This window comes from Copidosoma floridanum, unplaced genomic scaffold (assembly GCF_036245765.1).
Source record: "Copidosoma floridanum isolate Cflo_tuat_1 unplaced genomic scaffold, Cflo_Japanese_pri ptg000011l, whole genome shotgun sequence".
NCBI classification, from domain to species: Eukaryota; Metazoa; Arthropoda; class Insecta; order Hymenoptera; family Encyrtidae; genus Copidosoma; species Copidosoma floridanum.
In genome coordinates this window covers 12903890-12927823 of record NW_028321888.1, presented here as the reverse complement: position 1 = coordinate 12927823, position 23934 = coordinate 12903890, and the positions used below count along the sequence as shown (strand labels likewise).

General features: G+C 31.8%; 1 protein-coding gene across 1 annotated transcript; it reads right to left on the bottom strand.

Annotated features, from left to right (window-relative positions):
- Window positions 1–5544: 5544 nt before the first annotated feature.
- LOC106643876 (tetratricopeptide repeat protein 17) lies at window positions 5545–23474 on the bottom strand. Its single transcript, XM_089590060.1, has 11 exons — window positions 23194–23474; window positions 19297–19568; window positions 15274–15385; window positions 14965–15191; window positions 14598–14885; window positions 14168–14523; window positions 13858–14086; window positions 11885–12128; window positions 10938–11162; window positions 6538–6709; window positions 5545–6141 (listed from the first exon to the last, which is right to left on the bottom strand). Exons 1-11 carry the CDS (start codon window positions 23317–23319, stop codon window positions 5954–5956), a joined length of 2439 nt encoding a protein of 812 aa, XP_089446186.1. The 5' UTR covers window positions 23320–23474; the 3' UTR covers window positions 5545–5953.
- Between the last annotated feature and the right edge of the window lie 460 nt (window positions 23475–23934).

Sequence of the window (23934 nt, the reverse complement as noted above, 5' to 3'; positions counted from 1 at the left end):
ACTCCGAAAGATTTAATCCAAATCGACACTGTACCCATTATAAACATGTTATTTTAGAATCAAGAGCTTTTATAAATTAGCCGTATTCGACACATTGTTTGAGAATAAAATAATTATATTTTTGAGAAATCATTTACTAAAGACATCTGGATTTAGTTTAAATTTTTCGTTGGCCCTCGAGGAAAGTTTATGTCAAAATTTATGAGAACAATAAGCAATTGTCAAATGATTTGTCCAGCATCTGAATTGTTCTTGATACTTGTATAGATACCGTGATTATTATTGGGAAAACTTACAGGAATTACATCCGTAATTTTAGAAAATCATTGGGTGAACATAGTGACTTGAAGGTTATCCAGAAGAATCTCAAACGTATAACCATTTCAGCAATCCCTCATTTTTATGAACGTGGCGGAATGACAAATCAGCTTTGCACCTACACCCAATAAGTGACCAAATAAAATATTCCATACATGAAACAGTAACGCTCTAACTGACCGTAATGGAACCACCTTCATCGACTTTTCCACTCAGAAAGCGAGTGTCTTTACACACTACACCCAACCAAACGATGACCCGAGGCCTCGTTTCCTTCACCGCGACTCGGACGGAATAACTTGTGACCGTAGCCGGGAGCCTCAATTATTCAAGAGGCTCGAGTGTCGTATATTAATTGGTCCGGGCGTCACCAGGGTTTCTCACTACACCCTCCATATACACCAACCTGTCTTGGATCGGTCGATTTTTCCGATGGCAGCATTGCCTTCGTAGCCCAGTTGTATTCAATTGGAAATTTTTCTTTTCTCTCGATAGAAAGGAAAATAAATAATCACCGCATGACTTTTTTTCTCTCTCTTGAATAGTTAAATCCGGGTATTCATTACCTCCGCGTTTAAAATCAATAAGTACGGTCGAAATGACACCTTACAAGAGCACCGCCAACACGCTGGACTTTTTACGTAACGGCTACGGTAATACTACACCTGTGCTGCGAGTGTAATATATATATATTATACGAACAACTCGATCACGAATCGACGGATTTTCAAACAAATCAACCTCTAACACGTTGATAAAAATGAGGAAATAACTTTTTCATGACATTGATTTTTTTTATAAGTTAGCAGCGAATATTGTTTGTTATGAAGCTTCTATCTGAGTTACCAGTCAACTTGGACTTAAAAAAAAAACGCATCAAGATGCATGTTTTAAGATTCAGTTGGAAAGTCTTGATTAATGGCACTTGCATTTATGTTAAAATTTTAGCGACCATTAAAAGATATCATATGACATTGTTAAAATGTCGAAGTGGCATAAGTCAAACTGCACATTTAGTCGTAATTTTTTCGAAATTGATTTCTTAAACTCTTAGAAATTTCATGACATACTCAACAAATACGATTGGTGTTGGAACCTTCTTAACTACGTAAAACGATACAAAAAAAAAAACCGTGACGTTCATCGATGCTTATTTTTAATTTTCCAGCCAACCTGGAAAAACAACACCATCCTCGCCATCGTGACCAGCAAGAAAAGGAGAGAAGAAGAAAGCTAGCCGGTGAAAATGGACCCCAGTGCAGCTGCTGGCCACTGCACAAGATTAGACATAAGACTCTTGTGCGTGTGACAGCGGCTATGATGGGGCTTCCATGATACAGCTTAGCATTCACCGCGCCGGCGGCAGAGGGAAACGGGACACCAGGGACTGCTAGGGGTGTCCGCCGTGCGCACGTTTGCATCAGGTAGGTAGGCCCGGAAAGGAAATAAACGCGCCCGGCGGAGAAGAGGTGAGGGCGTTTCTTTCTTTCTTTCTGGCCGCGAAGACCTACCGTGGGTGCCACTGCCTATCGCTTACACGGGCGCGCGACTGTGCGAGAAACTGGATACGTGTAGATCGAAGTACCGATCTGGCGCTGTTTGCCGGCAGACTGTTTTGTCGCCCCTTCTTTTTTTTTTTTTTTTTTTTGTAGTGCGAGAGATGACGGCACTTTGCCTGCACGGGGTAAAAAATATTTAAAATGAAAGGAATCACCATTTCAGAGTCGTAAACGCGCACTATTTACGTGAAATAGATGGACGTAAGCGTGAGTGCTTTTTTTTAACAAGTTAAGGTTGCACGTCTTTTTTTTTACTTTGATACATTATTTTTGATAGAAAACTTGTACTACAACTTGTAACTAGTAGATGTCAAAAGCTTATTTTAAAGAAAATAATGGATTATACTTTGAAAGAAACAAAAGTATGGTAATTTTTGTTCCAATACATTAAAACCAAAGAAATTTATTATCTGCAAATAACTTCGCTTTTCTATAAAGCGCAAAAAATTTTTGGTCACCACTATAATATAATATAATATATTTGTTTTTCAACAACAATAGTGCAACACATATTTAGAAAAAAGTTTTTCTTTCAAGCATTTCGAAATCTGTAAAATAATTGTACCCAAGTCTGGAAATGATAATAAATGTAATTTACCATTGAATTAGTTAAAAATTATGCTATACAGTAATGTAAAAGTCATCTTGATTGAAGTATAAAGTATCTTGTCTAAAGTATACAAACGTGTTCAAAATTCATTATAAAAAATACAATAAATAGTAAGTATATAATATACAAGCCGATAAAAATTTATTATTTATACTTAAGTTTGTTTTTGACTAGAGCATTTTTTTTTCATGTACATTTCATGACGTTTGAACTTATCCTAGAAACCTAAATAGATAAGATATTTTTGAAGATGATACGTTTTTATGATGTAAATTTTTGAAATGATATGTTATTTCGTTTACGTATCAATATGAGTTATTTATGATTTTTTATAGCTCTTTTACATTGAGCGTAATTAATATAAATCTACACGATGCTCTATATGTTTTCTGTAAAAGTATTTTCTACGATACTGAATAATTTAGTGGCAACATAAATTATTTTTTAGTTAGTATCTTATAGGAATAATAACATCAATAAAAATCACATAAAACTATACTTAAAGAAATTAGTACTACGTTTGGCAGCATTAAATATAATATTTTTAAATTTTGAAAAAAATTCTACTTCTTATAATAATGAAAATCATATCGATTAAAACTATGTTTTTCAATTATTTTTATCAGTTGTATATACTCAGAGAAAAGTTACAAAAATTACAATTATCTACCGTTAGCTAGAGAAATTTCGTCGTCTAGAGGCATTTAACTGTTTGACAACAACCTAATTGTTACAAAGAAATCGGCAAAAATCACTGTACTTATGAAAAAAAATTCATTTTCTGAACGGTGACATTGGGTTTTAAAAAGCAAAAAATGTCTGTACAATGAAACACTGCCAGTTCACAGATACATCACATCAATTTCTATAACCGTTTCTCTCGTTGCACTTAAAACTTTGAAAAAGAGGATTTTCCTTTTTCGATTCTTTAAGAGAACATGATGTAATTATATTTGCTATTTGCTATTTAGCTTTTGACTACCTGATGGACACCGATATGCCACATTTACATATTCGTTTTTGAGCATTTCAATTTGGGACCGTTTTTGATTGCTGGTTAAAATAGGCTCGGTCTTAACATCGATGAACCAGGAGCTCGCAGTGGAACAGGACACGCGAAGACAAAACCCCACAGAGATACTGCAAGTGGACGGAGCGGGGAACCGAACCCCAACCTCTCCAGGTGAAAAGCCAGCGCTCTACCACTATGCCACTGCGAGCTCTCGTAATTATTTTTAATCAACTTTGTCTATATATGATCTGTTACGAGTAAACATTAAAAAAATATTGTTGATCGTCGTCTGTTTTGCTTTCACGAAACGACATCTTTTTTCCTTGAGAAATATTTATTCGAAGGACGGTACGTAAGACCAACATGGTTGGGTAAGTAGCGCGCACACACCAGCTGTACATAATGGGATTAAAAGAACGGCAGTCTGACGTTGAAAGGTTGCTAATGCGAGGCTTGCCGACGATAGCAGTCGTGTGCTTACCGAGAAAAGCTCAAATGAAACGAATATACTTACTCTCGCGTTTGACTCGGTGCTCTAACGTAACTCACGAAAGTGATGACTTCCTACGTGAACAAGAGAGCGTGGCTGACTCTATACGAGGTGGCTTATTTCCGTGCTTATGAGGTAACGATTTCGAGACATTTTTCATGTCATGTAGGTAATTCGTAAGTGCTTTTAATTTTTCTGTACGTATCTTTAAGGTAATTCTTTCATGAAATTATTATGAATAGAATAACATGAAACTTTGAGGTTAAGGAGTCATCTATTAAGTTACAATACACTAGCCCTCAAAACTTTAGAGTAGGCTGATGAATATAAACGCAAGAAAATGATTAATGAAAAGTAAATCATTCCAAACATGTGCTATTATGGCAACTTAGCATTCCTTTACTGGAAGTTGTTGCCTAGCTGCTTATATACTCAACGTAATTAAGTAAAAAACTGACACGATAAAGCTTATGCAATTCCAAACATATTGCACATCCACTGCTTGGTATTTTGAGGTTAAGCGCGAATTTTAAATAATCATTCCTACGAACTTTTATATCGTATGTTATGATCTAAAATTTTGAATCAGTACTTAATTTGCCTCAATAAACAATATTTACAAACAGTCGTTTGACATTTGAGCAGAATTGATAAATATAAACTTAATAGTCGCGTCTTTGACTCGGGAGTCATGAAAGAACCACCTTAAAGTATAAGTACTGTCGATACCACACTACTACACTAGTCAAATACGTACTCTATCTCCATGGCACCACGTTAGTATATCCATATAATTTGTGTAATATATAGATATGATACCCGTGCTTAACCTCTTAGTTTTGTTCATTCAATCACTAATTAGAAATTTCACAGGCGCCTAAAAAATATTTTGAAGTGACCAAAATGTAATTTTATTTAATAAATTCTTCTCTATTAATTTTTATAAATACCTTGTGGGTCAGTTTTTGAAATACGAAATAAACCGCCATATTCCATAAGATTACGTGTTAAACTGATGAGCAGTAAAATGCCCATGATTTCCTTCCGACGCACCCAAGTTACACAAAAACATAACTTGATAATTTTCAAGTACTTATAATCTAATGTGTTGAATTTTATCAAAATCTGGTAAGTACATAAAACTTTAATGTATGCTTTCATGTGTTTTAAATAAGTATAAGTTAGTTTCAGTAAAAAATAAATTATGTTTTGGATAAAGAATTAATCTGAGCATATATAACTTTCTAGTCAATATGGACTACAAGTGCAAGGTAAGAGATTAGGATGGATTGAATGATATTTGGAAGTACAGATGATTTATGATGCACATTTAAAAAGAAAATTATTCAATAAGTTTTGGAATTGCTTTTTATTACTAACACAGTTGAATTATAAAAATTTTTTAAATATTTGTTCACAGTACATGTGCCATAAGAAAATCGCCAGCGGTACAAAAAACTTGCCACAATAAACAACCAATGTAACACCGTATATATAATGTCGAGTACAACGTCAATCAGATAAAAAAATTTTTATCCATTTTGGTCATTGAAAAAAAAAAAAAAAAAAAAATCATTGTTCTGCACCATCATACAGAAACTGTTTTTTTTTTCACGCCTATCACAAATTATAAAAGTAACGAACATTTTCGTTGTTAATACACGCAAAGTAAGTATGTATTTTTTTTTTTTATTGCTCCTCACTTATGTAACACAAATTGTGTGTTTGGAATGATCCCATAAAACAAGGCACAGGTGTTCAATTACGAGAATTTTTTTCAAAAATGCAGATGGTTCTCGCACCAGTTACCTGAGCCCATGCAACCGTATTCATTAAAGTTATTCTAGCCACACCCCCACTTTGGTCGGTTAAAAAAAAAGAAAGTCTATTAAAAAACACGCGATTCGAGAGAAAATATGCATATGATATTCAGTAGATATCACAAAGACTGAACGACTCCTCGCTCACATCTCAAACAAGGCATTGAAGTCAAAATCCTTGTCTAACGTGTCGTAGCACTCGATGCGCTTGCAATTATTGCCGTCGTCGTCGCAAAACGTTTTGCTTCGACGCGGGTCGTAATTATCGAAATCGTCGGCGGAATAGCCGATGCACCAGCTCATTTTACCATCGTCGTCGTTGTCACTCGGTTCTACAACAAAAAGGCTTGGCTGTGCTGTCACGTGGCGAATATTGAAAAAGCGTGAGCTGCGAAAACACGCGAGCGGTGCATCAGGCAAAAGAACACATCGGTACGTCAATGCACGTGGGTAAAAATTTCATACAAAAATAAAAAAATAAATAAAAAAACGTGGTAAGTAAGTAGAAGTCTCAAGTTCACACACATGGTTAAAAAAAATAAAATGAGACGAAAAAAAACAAGTGGTTTTTGCGCGAAAAATAAAAAAATCTGTTTTTTCGGTACAAAATTAAGACAATAACTGGTGATGACAAAAACACACATAGCATAAAAAAAGATAATCCACTCGTGTAAATGACGAAAAAGTGGATGGATGCAGTCGTCAGAAAAGTTCTCCTCGATAATCACCTGAAGGCTGAGTACTGAACTTCTCCTGGCAAGCGATCGTCTGGAGCATCGACATTGCCTTACCTTCCATCGCGAAAGACTCCACGCGCAAGGTTTGCTTCAGGTGGTGAATGGCACCCGAGTAGTTGCCCTTTATGTGCAGTAGCGTACCGTAGAGGAAATTCGTCATTGGCTGAAAATTTTTTATGAATAATTACATTGGGACTAATGCCCATCATTTTAATAAGACTATGACTCTTTTTTCCCTCCCTGTTGCATAAAATTGCATTTATTTCTTACTGCATCTCTTCTCACGTAATAAATACGTCGTTAAATCAACAACAATCATACTTTCATGAGTTTACCGCAGATCTTCACTAACAATGCTGTGAAATCTCGACCGTTTTCTCAAAATTTTTTTACAAACACTTTAAATAGTTCAATATAGCAACGGTTTCTAGAATATACGTACAAATTTCATAAAATTATAAAACTGGACCAGGACTTCCAGAAACAATCAAACCATCATAACATTAATGGGAAAGGAGGACATTAACAATTTGAATCGTACATATAAAAAGTTTTTTGAACTAGAACATTTCTAATTTTACTTGCAAATATTAATATGGTTATATATACGTACTGTAAGTTTTCAGGTTATTATACTTCGTTTGAAATATGTACGTACGTGTGTTTACTCAACTAAAAATGGACAACACAGCATGTTATGCTGATGCTGTTTATTCGACTTATGTACGATTGAGCTGTTCTATATGTCAAGTGATAGCTTCAGTATTTGTCAAAGGTAATTTGCCTCGTAATTTGCAGTATTTTTCGGATTTTATTGTATACGTACGTATCAGTTATGTATTTATTATTTATTTTATGTTATGAATAAAGCTTGAAGAGGTCAAGCCATGTGTAGGCGAAGCGTTTCCTTGTAATGAGTTTTTCTCATTAAAACTTTGTCCCCTAAGGTTAACTAAGAAATATATATATATAAAATTTCACATTAAGAAGAAATGATGCAAAATATAATTTTTTAAATAAACTATCGAAATGTTCTCAATTTTGAAAATTTTTCTCTTCAATATCAATTTTTTTATTATTATTAGAGATAAACGTTTTTAGTTACAGAAATGGGTAGAAAAAATTTATAAAAGAATGTACTCATAAGCATAAAATACATTATATTAATGAAAAAAAATAAATAAATATATGTGAAATTCCGTATTCCAGGATATTAAATTAATTATAAATGATTCTGAGTTCTTCAATTCTAGAGTCCATTATAATAACGACAAATATATCAGCAGCAAAGGTGTGAAACAAAAAAAGGTAAGCCAGCCATTTATAGTGCCTGATAAACATGAAAGTTATGATAGTTCTTGAATAAAAGGAAAATCCGTTATCATCGATTGTTAAAAAAATATTAAAATTTGTTTGACACTTCGCCATAAGAACATTCTCTTATCTGTGTAACTATCATAAAAATTTGAAAAGTATTTTATAAGCTATGAAAAGCTTAATTTGTTTTTATAATATTATGTAACATGAACTTGGATCTGTATCAGTCATTATGTTGTCATGACAAAAAACGTTCTGGGGATGAAGAAATAGATTTCAATTTATTTATAAAAAGTACCTCTATTGACACTGTTTAATACTTAATAGTCTCAAAAAATAATAAAAAAAATTTTCCAACGCGATTCAAGTTTTATGATATCCTTTTTTTAAAGTCTTTTTTCTGTTATGCAATGTATTTTTATCATAACTTGTACGTAGATATTTTTATATCCTCACTTTTTACACACCTATTTTTTGTGAATAATACACTTCATGATGAAATATTACACAAGTGTCAATTATCAAACAATTTAGTTGGCTATTTTTATAACCAACATGCCGAGTACTGTCAATTATTATTGATATCGAAATAGATTCAATTCCAAGTAAATATATGCACTTTGTTAAAAAAATGTTTTCTACTTGTATCAAAATTGGGTTATAGCGGTCAACGTAGTTATCATTAAAACAAGTTAAAAGTAGACTATGTTATAAGTGTATTACGGAACCGTATTAGAAGAGTGGTAGTTATTTTAAATGACAGTAGTTAGACAAAGTCTACTCCAATATGCTGTAGGTGCCACAGTACCAAAAAAAATTTTTTATAAGTATTCATAATTTTATACAAGTTAAATTTAAGGCCTTATTAAATTTGTTCACGAAAAATTGACATTGTACGACAAATTATTAATCATGAAAAAAATTCTTATGAAAGATTTATTAATTCATATGATCCAGAAATGTAATCTTTCATAAAATCCATAAAATTAAATAATTATATTTATTAAAAGTAATGGAGTATGGATAACTCAGAGCATGAATAGGTTTACTGTACAGTCGAGAATTTTTACTCCTAGTTATTCGCTATATGAACTCCTCTGAGCGATCTCTGGTAGTTCCAAACGGACGAGCTCCCAAAAAAATCGTATAGCTCTGTATCCTACGATAAAAAACTTATTGTAACGTGATTGAAGCCTTTTTATACGACCTGTGATTGGACGAGACTCACGAAGAGCGGGTGAATTTGAAAATGAGTTTTATATAATATAGTTTAAAAAGCCAATGTTTGACGTAGTTAAAATTTTATAATGTAAGATAACTAAATAGATGATATTTTTAGATTAAAATAGATCAAATGGTTAACTGACAAAAATTGTTTTAAATATAAATTGCGTTAAATTGAAGTCATAATTGAAAGAAAATTAATCTGCGTTGTTACGATCATCTGGAGTTAGATACACTATCAGCTTTTTACATGATAGAAAATGCAAGAAAGTTATTTTGGTTGGTTGTGTTTTAAAATTTAATAACGAAATAGAAAAATATTCGTAAATCTAAATCAAATCGAGTAACAAAATAATTAAGGCACGCGAAGCGCTTGCAATAAAACCTGACATAACTAGTAAGTATAAAGTAGGCAAAACCCGCATAACTCATTACACGAAAATCTTAAAGTCAAAGCATAATTCTGACTAACAGTATCGGTGAAAGTTATAGATAAGTAAACAAGGAGTTTATACAGACATATTTGACGATGGTATATTCAGTAATTGTAATTTTATACATGATTATTTATGCAACCATGAAAATGCCTGCAGGTCTTTAAACTAACATGCACTAAACTTGCACTGCAGATGAGAAAGAGAATGCAACGTGTTATTTTATTCCTTTTACTATATCATAATCGCTTATAATTTATAATATTACTATTATTACGAGTTGTTTTATCATATACAATTACAGGAATTCCTTATTTCTTAATCTATAACTTTTACGCATGTTATATGTCAAAATAATGCCAAGTTTTAAGATCGAGGCGAAAAAGGTCAATCGTAAGTACACTAACTGGAATTTAGGCTTCAGTGTTCCGAAAACTAACAATATTTTGGCCACCATGAGCGCTTCGATCAACTTTTTTATCCCCTCCAATCCAACTCACATATAGAAAATAGTTACGATATAGGGTATTTCGATATTTTTGAAAAACTCGTGACAATATAATTGGCAGAAAAAAAGGTGGTAAAATTAATTTGGCAAAAAGATAATTCGTACTTAATTTCAATGGTAAATAATATTGTTTCGACAAAAAAGTTTTTCTAATTTAACAATTTACCCACTTAACTTTAATAAATACTTATCAAAGCAGACTTTTGTAATTAGCTCTTTGCACCGCAATGATCAAGAATTACATTTATAAGTATTTGTATTATGAACGTATTTTGCAGCTATTGTCTATTAACTATATAAAAAAAGGCTATTTTACCACACTACCCGTCGTCCTCGCCATCGTCACGAACAAAAAAAGTTTCATAATCATATAAATATATACTTAAAAACTAAATTAACCTATTTGTATTTCTAAATATTAGAAACTGTGAGAAAATGTATTCGTTAAATTATAAGTTGGTCTTAATTTTTTTTAAGAGATTATTTTTTTGATAATTTACTACTTTACTCTTTAATAATTTACTCTAAAATAATTTTTTTAATAATGTATCAGCTATAAACAGTTGTTAAAAATAGAAAAATCAGTTGGATTAAGAAATGTGATTATCGTATATTTTAACTCAATATGATGTTTAATTATAACTCACAGAAAATTAATGATTAAAAAAAATCTATTTCGATTACTTTGAATTGATACTAAATATGTTACTTAATTGCATTACTTTGTGTTATTTTAAAAATGTCTACTTTAATACCACACTAAGAATTATTTTTGTCAACTAAGATTATTAAATGGTTGTATTTTTGTAAGACCAATGAAATTTTCTTATCGTGCACATGAAACCATTGTAAGTTATTTTCAATGTTATTAAAAATAAAGTAATCGAATTATATTAAATGTAACTTACTTCAACAGGATTAATCCTAAAGGCTTCTTCGGTGACAAACAGTGCATTGTCAATCACACTAAATTTGTGACTGATTGAGGCAATGCTAATCAGCGGTACATCCTTGAATTTGTTGGGCACGGTATCGAGCGCTAGTTGAAGACAATCTAGTGCGTTACGAGGCTTCCCAACAACCCGCCAGTACAACGAAGCCAGCATCGATAACACCCAAGGCGCTGCTACTTTCTGAAGTCAAATGAAATTTATTTTTTAATCAATCGTTTGATAAAATTATGCACATCGAGAAAAAGAGCGGGAATATAGCATGCATTTTAATAAATTTAATTTGACAATAAAATTTTATGTATACTTTAAAAACGAGATTTGATCCAGGGAAAATTACAGTTGGTATCAAAAATAAATTTGTCCTAGTCCCCCAAAAATTTCTAACTTATCATCAATTTATTCATATTTAAACGATTCCCATTACATTGAGCTATTTAATTCGACACCGCTGATATGTATTATATTTATTAGAAATCTTTGTTGATACAAAATAATCATTAAAATCTCGTTTATTATGTTTTAGGAGAATATTTATACAGTTTTTAAAAAGTTTCCTTGCTTGAATAAATTTTATTTTTACTAAAGGACCTTAGTGAATCGAGTAATTTGTTTTTATTTTTCAAACTAAAAAAACTTGTTTCAATAAATATGTATTAAAGTTAGGTGAGCAAATTACTGAATTAGAAAAACACTTATATTGAAACGATGTTATTTACTATTGAGATTACAAATTTGTAATTGAAATAGTAACTAAAAGTTATGTACGCCTTCAAACTTTCCGGGCGATAAACCTTTAGTCTAATCAAAATACTTATTTTTCCAAATCATTGCCACAAAAAAACAAAAATGCATTTTAAAAGTATTATATGTTTGGAAAGGTCTTTGAAGAGTATTTTACGTACAGAGTTCAAGGCCGTTAAGATACGTTGACCGATTTCGGGGACCTCGGCATCCTGAACGAGTCCAGTGAGGAATGAGGTAAGACTCAGGTCGGGCAAGTTGTAGCCAGTGGTAGCTTTGATCAACTCTGGTGGTATGTACTTCCACGTAAAAGCCTTGGATGCCTGACACGTGGGGGGTCGCCAAGGTAGAGGATGCTCTTTGCCGGGATCCAGCCCAATCAACTCACTCACGAATAAATATGTTCTGAAAAGTGTGCGAATGAGCCTAACTTATTATTACTGCATGAGTTGATTTTTTTTTTTTTTTAATTGCAAATGATTAGCTTTACTAAAAACTATTGGGGGGAGAAATTTCATGACTTCAATTTTTACTAACGTAGAGCTGTGGTAGATCCTTCAGTTGGATATTAAAAGATAAGTATTAAAAAAATGTAACATAAATCCTGTATTTTCGATGGAAGACAAATTTTGAACCTATAGTGTATGATCTGAGTTGGTTACAAGTTTTTTAACTAACTTAAGTAATTATCATCCCAATGGGCTCAAATTTTGAAGGTATCTTCAGGTTTAGCATCAATACTTACGGTTTGCATTTAGACAGTTATAAAATAGAAAAATTTTGCTAGCATTTTTACTGCAATGCTCAAAAAAGAAAAAAACAGTTTTTTTGGGCGATAACTTTTATCACGTGCATTGTACACTTTTATGTTCAAGGATAAAGTTTTAGACGACAATATAACAAAACTTCTTGACCGAATACTGCATAAAAAAAAATTTTTTTTTCAACGAATGGAAAAAATTCAAATTCTATAACAGTGTTGAATACAAAAACTGCAGAGTTCATTTAAAATTAACTTTTTTTGTTACGAAAGTTCTGCTCCATAGTACCATTTTCATACTCTAAACGGTAAAAATTGCTTTCGAAAAGCAAAAAATTCGTTTTATATAAAAGTTTTCTATGTTGCCTTCATGGACATGTGTGTTAAAAAAAGTTGTAAATCTTATGAAAACACACTTTTTTTGTATCAGCAATTTTCATCCATATTGAAGGCCTAAAAATTTAAACAAACAATTGTTTCAAAATAGCTGGAAAATTTTTTTTTTGCACTTCATTTGCACACACAATGTTTGATACAAAAATTTGTAGATCTTATTGAAAAACTTTTTTTGTGATTATCATTTCGGTGTATAGTGTCGTCTTAAAATAGCAAATAACAAAAATTTTCTTTAAATTTCCGAAAAACTCAAAATATTTATATAAAACTAGTTTGGATGTGGTATTAAGCTGTAAGAATGGTCTCAAAATAAAATTCCATAATTTGAATGTCACTTTGTGCTCAGGTAATCTGTAAATTTTTCGTGCCTTACATGCAAGACGTAGTTTGTTGCATCAATAAATCCACTTGTTTACTAAATTGTTACTTCACATGTTACTTTCATGGTTTATGAGTCATTCATAACTAATCTGAAGCAAAAATTTATGAAATTTAACGATACTATAACACCATAAAACTTCCATGCACCACCTAACAATTTTTAATACAATGCATTCTCAATATTCTCATGAATTTAATTTTTTTTTGTATTGAAAGTGTGAATCACATGTTTTTCATGCAAATGTATGCAAAATTTATTGATCGCCTTAAATTAGGCAATCATTAATCGGTAAGGAAGAACTCTCTGACATACCGACTATCATGAGGACCACGAGGCCCACATAAAACAGAGAAAACTATTCTTCTCACAGAATGACTTTGGTGCAACGTTTTTCAAATCAAAAATTTTCTAAATTTTCGAATTGTATCACTATTTGTAAGGGGTAGCATATGCCATACCGAATTATAGTAACAATACTGTTTGTCCCTGAATAATCAAAAAGCTTTCAAATTTCGTAAGAAAAAAAAAAAAACAAAAAAAAACAAAAAAAAAAAAAAACCGCGAAAAACTGACTGTTGACAACTACGATTACTCACATATAGCCTTTGTTTTCCGGTGGCAAGTAGACCGGCACGTATTGCTTGACATTAACATCGAACGGTATCAATCTTTTGCAATAAGATTCCGATGGCCATTCTGCTTTCTCGAACGCCTCGTTCGACTGTTTTATTTGCAACTGATGATACTTTGGTCTGTCGGTTGGATTCATGAAGACCGTGGAAAACTTTGAGTAATCCGGGAGCTGATGAAACTGTTCCAAATCATCTGTAACACAAAAAAGAGTCGAAACAAATTAACACTGGTCGTGGCATTTTTATGGATCGAAAAAATTGTCGTGAGTCGTACCATTCGCAAACTTCGCCTTGATCATCTTGTTACGGATCTCTTTGGCTTGAACTTCGACAGTTTTCAAAATCTGAAGGCTAATACCGTAGTCAAGCTGCAACTGTTGAGCTATCGCCTTTTTCTCCGTGGTAACGTCGCACGACAGTACAGGGTCATCGACACCCCTTTGGGCACAAGCTTGGCCGTAATGCGACAAAAGCGTGTCCAAAGATTCGTAATGAATGTCCTCGTGAGGATGCAACAGTATACTGTTGAGCGATTTCAGGTAACCGGCTTTAAGTTTTTCTTGGTGACTCAAGTACTCAGTTTGTTCGTTGTGGTAGGCACGTAGTTCATTTAATATATCCAGCAACTGTCTGGAATCAGAGTTTTTTTCATGTAAGCAAAATTACTCGATGTATCAGAATAAGGCTTAATAAAATTTACTTACTGATGCAACGCACTTAGGGAACTTTCGAGTTTCAAGTTGCACAGTATGGTGTGTTTGGCTTTTTTGGCCACATCCAAATCTGGATTGTACTTGATGGCATTGTCGTAATACTCCACGGACTTGTTGTACTCGCCCAAGTGGGCGTAAATGTTGGCGAGAGTTAGATGATGCAAGGGTTCGGTAGGCGCGTATTCGATGGCGTTGTGCAAGACAACGGCAGCCTCTTTGGAGTAATTGGCCGCGTGAAAAATACCACCGGTGGTCTGTAGAGGTATGTCGCGGTATCGTCTGTGGAATTTTTGGGATTTCGGTGTAAAAGCGTTTTCAAACCACAGCATGTGATTGATTTTTTTTTTTTTTTCCTCACCTCGGTGCCTTGACAATGGCTCTTCTGGAGCACTCAAGGGCATCGTAAGCATTACCCTTTATCCTCCAATATACACTGGCCAAGTGTAGATGAAGCCATGATGTTGCGTTGCGTATGAGACCGTGAGAAACTTGATGACCGAATAGATTCAAATCAACCGAAGTTGGGATGTATTTTATCAAACCTATCTCGAATTTTTGATTCAACGTTTTCCTGTTTCGCATTGGCTGAACAAATAAGAAAGAGAGAATCGATAGTGAGATTAGATCAATCTAAATTGTCTTTAAAAATTACGAGAAGCTAACTTACTTTGAGATGTTCGAATGTATACATGCTAAAGTCTAGTGGAAATGTGTTTTTGCAGTCTGGAACTCTTGCTTGTTTCTCAAGTGGAACATTTTCGAAGTCAAAATCTTTGTCACTGAAAAAAATTGTTTTTCGTTCAACTTGTAAGATAAATTATTTTAATAATACTTGCTTTCTACGAAATAATTTCATTGATGTAAGTAAAAACTAAACACTGGCATGAAAATTATCCACCCAGCCTGTGAGCCTTTTAACAGAATTATACAGAAGGGCAAAAGTGCAACAAAATATTTTCCGTCAGGTGGCTTTGACGGTTTTCGGAATAATAATAATCTCTAAAATTTTGAAATTATGTTAATAAAGTGTGTCTAATTCATTTGCGATAAAAAAAATACTAGGGTCAACCACTTCATTTTTCAGAAGATCGCTACTGAAAACTCACCAAATTAATACGCAGTTTTATGGGATTTATCACGAAATCGACTATAACTCTAAAAGTAAATGACAAACCTCTATAAATAAATATGGTACTGTACCTTTTTTTATAAATAATCTTTTACAACTATAAAAATTTTATGTCAACCACTTAGATTTCAAGAAAATTTAGAGAAAAGTAATGTATCATCTTCTGCGCATGCACGGATTAAAATTATGAGTTTGTATAATATCTTTTTATTGATATTTTATAATTTTTTAGGCCAAACTCTGGAATTTGAAAATGTGATTTAGATATTCAATATTATCATGACAATGAACAAAAAATATTTTTCATAATCCATACAAATTTAAAGGGTCTCCCGTTTGGTACAGCACCAAAAACTCAAGCCACCTTAAAAATGTTTTTGTTATTTGTCTCATTTTTCAAAAGCATTAATAGAATTTTTGGAATAAGCTACGAGAACTTGAAGCGATAAAAATTTGTTAAAAATTGCCAATAATTGTGTTCTTTTTTTTTCTCTCTTTTCATTTGTCTTCATTTTAAAATAAGTTGTGAATATGTACTTCTGACGTAAAAAATATTAAGAAGAAAACATTTTAATGATAAATTATCTGTTTACATTTTAAATAAACTTTCGTGCATTAGTTATTTAATATTATAAAGCAAATATACTGTGTCTATTCCTATAAATCTTACAATGAGATTTTTGTATTGTTTTGAAAATCGAAAAATTTCTGCATAAACAATTCTGAAAAAATTGATGCTGATTCCATAAAATCTAATTAATGATACCTAAATAAATTTTATCTCATTCGTACTTAATTTATAAAAAGTATGAGCCTCTTTGAGGAGGTTTGATTCTGTCTTTCAGAGGAGTGGTGCCGCATCACCGACAGAGAGTTATTGTTTTTGAGTTCACATCTGTGTTTGTTATGATGTAGGCGGTATTCAAACAATTATCAAAAAAAAAAAAAACAGGACTAAATAATGTCCGTAAGTGTTTGGAAGATTAAAACGCGTAACACAAAAAAAATAAAGAACGAATTATAAGTACATTACTTCAGTGTATTTCATTCGAAAAATCAATTTCATAGTAATATATGACAGTATACAAATAATGAATGAACGTGTTTATTTTCGAACAATAAAAAAAAATTCGTTTTATCACTATAATTTGTATTGTTGTATAAAAAATGTGTTAAAATCAAATTTTTCACAACCAAACTGGAAGATAAAATGAAAAATAAATCACTTCATTTGTGCAATATTATTTATTCAATGAACATTATGACTTCTTTCTCTTTTTGATCTAGAAATATTTATATAAACTCACTTTTCGATGTAAATATGAAATTTTAATGTGCGCGGCTATAGCTCTAGTCAAGGCACGATTGTATTAGTGTTACTAACCTAAGCAAAAAACTGAATTTTTCTGTCTTGGTAAACAAAATGTATATTTTCTCGTCATTTAGTATGGAAATAGAGGTTAATCAAAAAATCATATTAACATCTGGAGTACTTTGTACTAATCTACAAACTCCCAAAACTTTTGTATTTTATTCTAAAATACTTTTTTCTTTTCATTTTTTCATATATAAATAATGTATGTCATTTATAGCTCATAACACTTTTCCCATAATATCACACGTTAAATTGCTTATTTTTCATTTCAAGATATCTCATAACTACATGGCTGAGATTGCCCAAAAAACGTTCACATATTAATTGTAAAACATAGAATGTATCAAAAACACAATAAATTACAGACCCCAAGCATTTTCGATGATACGTACAGAACTTCCTTAATACCTTGCGATAATACGGAGATATAAAATTTAGTATCATAATAGATAAGGGAGACCGGGGTAATCGTGGCCACCTGGGTAAACAGGCCACTGGATATATTCAACCATTTAATTGAGATAAAAATGTAATATATTTTTTTTTTTATTGAAATATATCTCTACTTACATGTCGTCAATAAAATAAAACCATAGAATTACTTTTTGTTAAATTTTTAAATAATTAAATTTGATAGTTAAAAAATTTGGAGGAACAGCTACATTATTAAACTTGCCTGAAGCGGAAAATACATTAAATCGATTCAAAATTGATACAAATTGAAAGTTTGAACCTCAATCTACAATCTGCTTTTTTTTATTTTACCAAATATTATTTAGAAATATAATTATAAGCAATTTAAAATAGTCCTATTTTGGGGTGTGGTGGCCATCTCTCCGGGGTACAGTGGCCATCGAGTTTGTTGTTTACGTCAATACTGAGTCAGTCTGCTAATCTGCGGATCCTAACCTAAACTTTTTAATCGTACTTATAGCCAAAACAAAACAAACAGTGTCAGGTGAAAGTTATGTAGTACTTAAGTAATTAGTCACATTTTAAGTCAATTCGGTATTAAAGGTGCAATAAAAATAAGTCATGGTGCGTAAGTATAAGAGAAAAACTGTGGATAAAGGCTGGAATGAATTCCAATTGCAGTTACGATATACCGAAAAATATATATTTCTCTTTATTCTATGTGTATACTGACAGAAAAATATTTATGTCGATATACATATTTATTTATCAATCTGTTATGTGAGTAATTATTAATTTACATAAATTTTCAATTTTTAGACGTAAGTTTAGTAGCAACATTTAAAATAACAACCTTTTAAATCGATGGCCACTGTACCCCGGGGTATGGCCACCTCTACCCCGGCCCTGGGTAAAATGGCCAGTTTGAGACGCATTCACTTTTTCATATTTAAACTACATCTATTATAAATAAATAACTCAACAAATTGGATACTATTTCTACACATCCGGCCCCTTTTATTTGCGTTTTTTAAATTATTCTACAATCAAGTAGTCGTTCATAACAACGTGATAAAGTTAGGGTGGCCAGACTACCCCGGTCTCCCTTACTACATAGTTTTTCGTCCTTAAAAAAAGGAATGCGTGACGGACATGAAGTAAATGATGCATTTAGTAGGGGTGTAAAAAAAAGACAATTAGAATTTTTGTCCTTATGTGAAGTGCTCGTGGATGCATTGATGTGGGATTTAGCAAATTAAAAAAGTATCAATTAAAAAAAAAATAAATAAATAAAGTGTTACTTTAATTTTAAATTGTAAAGTTAAATATTTGGTACGAGTTATGTTTTACATAAAGCAGCTCTCAAGGATCATCCTATAGTATATAGTCTCATTTATAAAAGTAGGTCATTTTTTCTATTTTTTTCCTAAAACTCGATAGAAGAGGCGGCTTTTTTTACTTGCAAAAAAAAAAACTATACATCGCTAAAAAGTTATTTACCAAAAATATTTATTGAAAAATCAGAAATCTATTGTTTTTTTCTGACATTATGATTTGTATTACGCTTTTGTTTTAGCTCAATATTTCATTTGATTTTATGTTTCAATAATTGTTTTGTATTGGCTTTACTAAATTAACTGAGTACATAATTATTAGCACAAAAAATGTCAACACGGTAACTATTGAGCATCACAGATTTGTCGCTGCGTGTGTAACTTATACCCCATCCTAGATAAAAAATATTAAGTTTCATGAATAAAAATTATTTTTACCTTATTCCTTCTCTGCGTCCAACATTTATCACTGTACTGTAATGGAAGTCCAGTTCGGCGTCATAATGTCCTCGTAACAAGCAATCAGAATCAGTCATCTTTATGCCATCTTCTACATCTTTTGTGCTATGCAAACTGTAAAACTGATCATCTATCTTGGCCCGTCTGGTTTGCATACTCTTCACCAGTTGTTCTATAGAATCCCGCCTAACTTCTTGATCCATAAATGAAATTAAATCGTATGGCCTTTTCATTTGAAAAACAGTTTCAGGCTAAAAATAAAACACAATCAATCAATACATATTTTTTAAAACAGTAACTTTGTATTTTACATTATTTTACAACTATATATCTAGGGATAAGGTTTTCGAGGACAGAGCGAAAAATTCATACAGTTCGAAAATAACTAAACTATTGATTTCTAGATGGTGTCTAGAAAATTACTTAAACACGAGCTCAGCTGTAACAAAATTTTTTATGCACCGAGTTCGCAAAGTAAAAATATTTATTGCAACTAAATTTTACTAAACTATTAAAAAATGCATCAAGTATTGATAGCCGTGTTAGTATTTCGACGAAATTAAAGAAGAACCTTCGTTGTAATAAAAATACGACACGTAACTAAAAATCAATTTAAACGACTCGGTGACATATTTAGATATTATTTTAAAAATTAAGATTACACCAGAATAGTTGAAAGTAACGTATCATGATTGCTAAAAAATATAAACTGCTGTGGAACAGTTTTTAGGCTTGACCAACGATTATAGGAGTGCCTTATAATTTTGTCAGAGCAAAAAGTGTAACCACTTATAAATCGTCTATTTTCAATATAAAACAAATGTTGAACCTAATATGAGGGTGATCTGAGTTAGTCACATGGTACGTGTAGAAGTATGTGTATACGTCATCAAGTTTTTCGACTAACTCAAGCAATGATGATCCAAATGGGCTAAGATTTTGTTCATAGTTCTTAAGCGATAACTTTTTTAACATACATTTCACACGTTCACGTTAAAAGACTAGAGTTGTGAATCTCGTATAAAATACAGTTTATTGTATTATACACTTTGCTCTAAATCGCAATGCAGACGCTCTGTAACTGACAAAATCAGCTTCGTGCGAAGAAGGAAATGTCTTTAGAAAAATATCAAATAAAGAGACAATTTATTGTTAACGAACAAAATGTCATTGTAGTTGGTCGCCAATTGAACGTCTTTTTTTAACCAAAATCAACAACTTCTTTTTAACATGACAACACTCGGCATTTACATTCAAACGCATTTTTCTCATTTAACCACACATATAAAACAGAAAAACTTTCACATATTTCACTTTCAAAAAAATACTCAATTGATCCGGAATACGCTCTATAGAGCACATTGTATGCGAAAACTGCGAAAAAAACGTTTTGTGGCCTTTTTACAGTATTAAATTCTAATTCGACAACAAAATGTTAAATACAAAAGTTTTAGTGCTCATTAAAATGAAATTTTTTTTGTGCAGTAAGTTTTTCTCTGAAGTGCCGTCTTGATTTAATTGGCAAAAATCGTTTCAAAATAGCCCAAAAATCATCTTACACCGTCTAATTCCAAATCAGCACATTTTTAGACAAAATAAATAACAAAAAATGGTAGATCTTTTAAAAATACACTTTTTTGTTCAAAGTTAGCATATTGATAATAATATTCAGTTGAATATGATAACGGGATAATATTAAAATTCAATCCTATTATTCGAACACTTTTTGCTCTGGCACCTTTTACATTGGTCATGCCTTACATGCAAGACACAGTGTTTTGCATTTTGCCTCTTGTTTCTTTTCAAAGTCATCTTTGTAGTTCTCTTAAAGGTAAAAAAAGATGAAAAAACAAAGTGACAAAGTTTTTTGACGAACTGAAGTAGTTATTATCTAAGCTGGTTCAAATTTTGTTGGTAGCTTTGGGTTTTAACATCAAAGCTGACAGTTTACATTCAGGCAATTTTCATAAGAGACAAACATTTTACCAGAATTTTCACTGCATGTGATATGACGTAATGCTTTGCATAAATTTGTTCGCTTGTTGAGTATACTTTTTCCAAAAATTTTAAAGAAGATCATATTTTATATTAGCCATTGATATCTAAATGAGAACAGTCTATTCTGAAAAAATTCTAATGAAGTGATAGTGGTTTCAAGTACATTTTTCATTTAATTAAGATGGAAATAACGTTTGTCTCATTTGTCAAATTCGTAACTGAAACAAAGTGAAGATGATTTAGTTAGTAAGATCACTTAGTGGATTTTGAGTGAGCATAGATGTTTAATAATTAACATTCATGAATACGTTTTAAAACATCAAAATATTATCTGTTGCGAATTGATAGAACTAAATTTTACTGTTGTTTCAATGCTCATAATAAAGTTTAATGTACATTGGATACGCAACAAACGCTTATCGTTCAGTGTATGATTTATTGTAGAACTGAATTATTTTTCTCTCAGAGCAATAAGTGTAAGCACAAATAAGGTCGTCCATTTTTAATGTAAAATAAGTTTCAAATATAACATGTAAGAATTGTCTGCATTGTAGTTTGTATGTAAAATTATATCTTAATTTTCAAGCAAAAATTTTGTAAGCATACAACTCATTTTTATGCCACAATCTGATTGTTTTAAATTGAATTAATCACATCGAAGAAAAAGAATGTTCCAGTCAAATAATTGCAAGATTCAGCATAAAATTCAAAACAGCCTTTTTCAAGTAAAACTTCTGAAACTGATATATTATTTACTTGCACATGGTAAATAATAAGGATTGCCTTGACATTTTTAATCATAAATTATTATACATTAATAATTTGCATGACAAAATTAATATCTTTGTCACGAAAAAATTTTTTTTGGATCCTTTGGCTAATTTTTCGTAAAAAGAGACCTTTCGTGGAATTTTAGTAAATTTAGATATCGCGTAAAAAATTCTTGAAATTTGAAAAAATGCATGTTTTCTAATTTTCAACCACGTATGGTCGAGTACAGTATTATATGTTCCTCTACAGGGTTTATGCTTCTAGATAAAAAAAAGATTCATGATCGTTTATTGCTAGAGGAGTACGGCATTGTTGATCAAGGCATGGTCGTTTTTGTACCTAGTATATACGAAAGCCTATACTTGTATATGAGGTGTATACAGGTATATATTACATGGAACGTGAAGGTAAAAAAAATTACTATGCGTCGGTCAACAATACCGTAAGTGTGTGAGAGTAAACGATCATAAATCTTTTTTTATCTGAAAGTACACACTGTAGGGTAAAATTTGAGTTCTGGCAAATTGTAAGAAATGCAGTGATCGCTAACTACTACTTACGTGGTTGAAAATTATTTAAAAAACGCACTTGTTTGAACTTTAGAAATTTTTTTATTACGAAAACTAATAAGTTTCCAAAAATTTTACAAGAATTTTTTTTGTGTGAAATAAGCCAAAAAATCCGAAACAGAAACTTTTCGATCAAAAAATATCAATTCATCTGTTTATTGCTGTAAAAAATCAATTATTGAAAAATAATACTGTCACTGTTGTTCACTGTGTTCAGGTGAAAAAAAAAAAAAAATCAATGTAAGAAAAAAAATCTAACTAAACTAGTAGCTGAGTGTACAGTGTACTATGTATACATAATAAATATGCGTCAAGTGTAGAATAGCATGCGCACATGCATAAACATACTTGACACGTATGTATTAACATCAGAGTTGGCGCGTGTCTATATTTAACCTCGAAATTATCGGCTCAGGCAATCAAAAATATACGGTTCTACCACTACATCGTGTTTTCTTTCTTTCTTTTTTTTTTTTTTTTTTTTTTTTTTTCTGTAACGATGAAGAGAATAGAAAAAAAATGTATCAAAAATACGTACCATGGACTGAATTCTACCATTTTCGGTGACAACCCAGTGGGTGGAAGCCGAAATGCCAAGGACTACTTCGACGAAGGCAAATAGAAGCCTGCACAGCTTCGGCACTGACATCCTCCAACGCATCATCGCGTGGTGTATTTTCCTTTAGGCCAAGGGTCACGTTCACTCTCCCGCACCAACAATCAGCCCTTAATTTTAACGCGTGCACATATCACTGCTTTGATTTTCTTGTTAAATTCATCGTCCGCGTCCATCCGGCACGGCACTCCGGCGTTGCTTCAACAATGGGTAACGGCGCACTACACGCCACACCATTACAACTGAAAGCAGAAGACAAACACACGCTGTCTACTGCTACACTTTACGCGCGGTGAATATCTACGGTAGGGAGTAAAGGGGGCAATTTTGTCTCACGGGGCAATTTTGGGTAACTTTCGTTGGGGCACTTTTGTGAAAGGTTAACAAACATTACGATTATACTTTATTGTAGAACACCATGTCAAAATATTTCATTGACCTATTTTACGTAGATTACCTCTTAAGAGTAATGAAAATATTATTTTATCAACATTTACGAAAAAGAATACACATTAGACCATTTTTAAACTTGATGCATTAGAAATTGTTGTATCAGTGATTGCCACATTAAATGTTAGCTTTTGGTCTTATTACGTAGCTTATAAAATAGTTTTATGATTATTTAAAATTTTTCATAAAATGTAAAAAATTCCGATTGTAGTA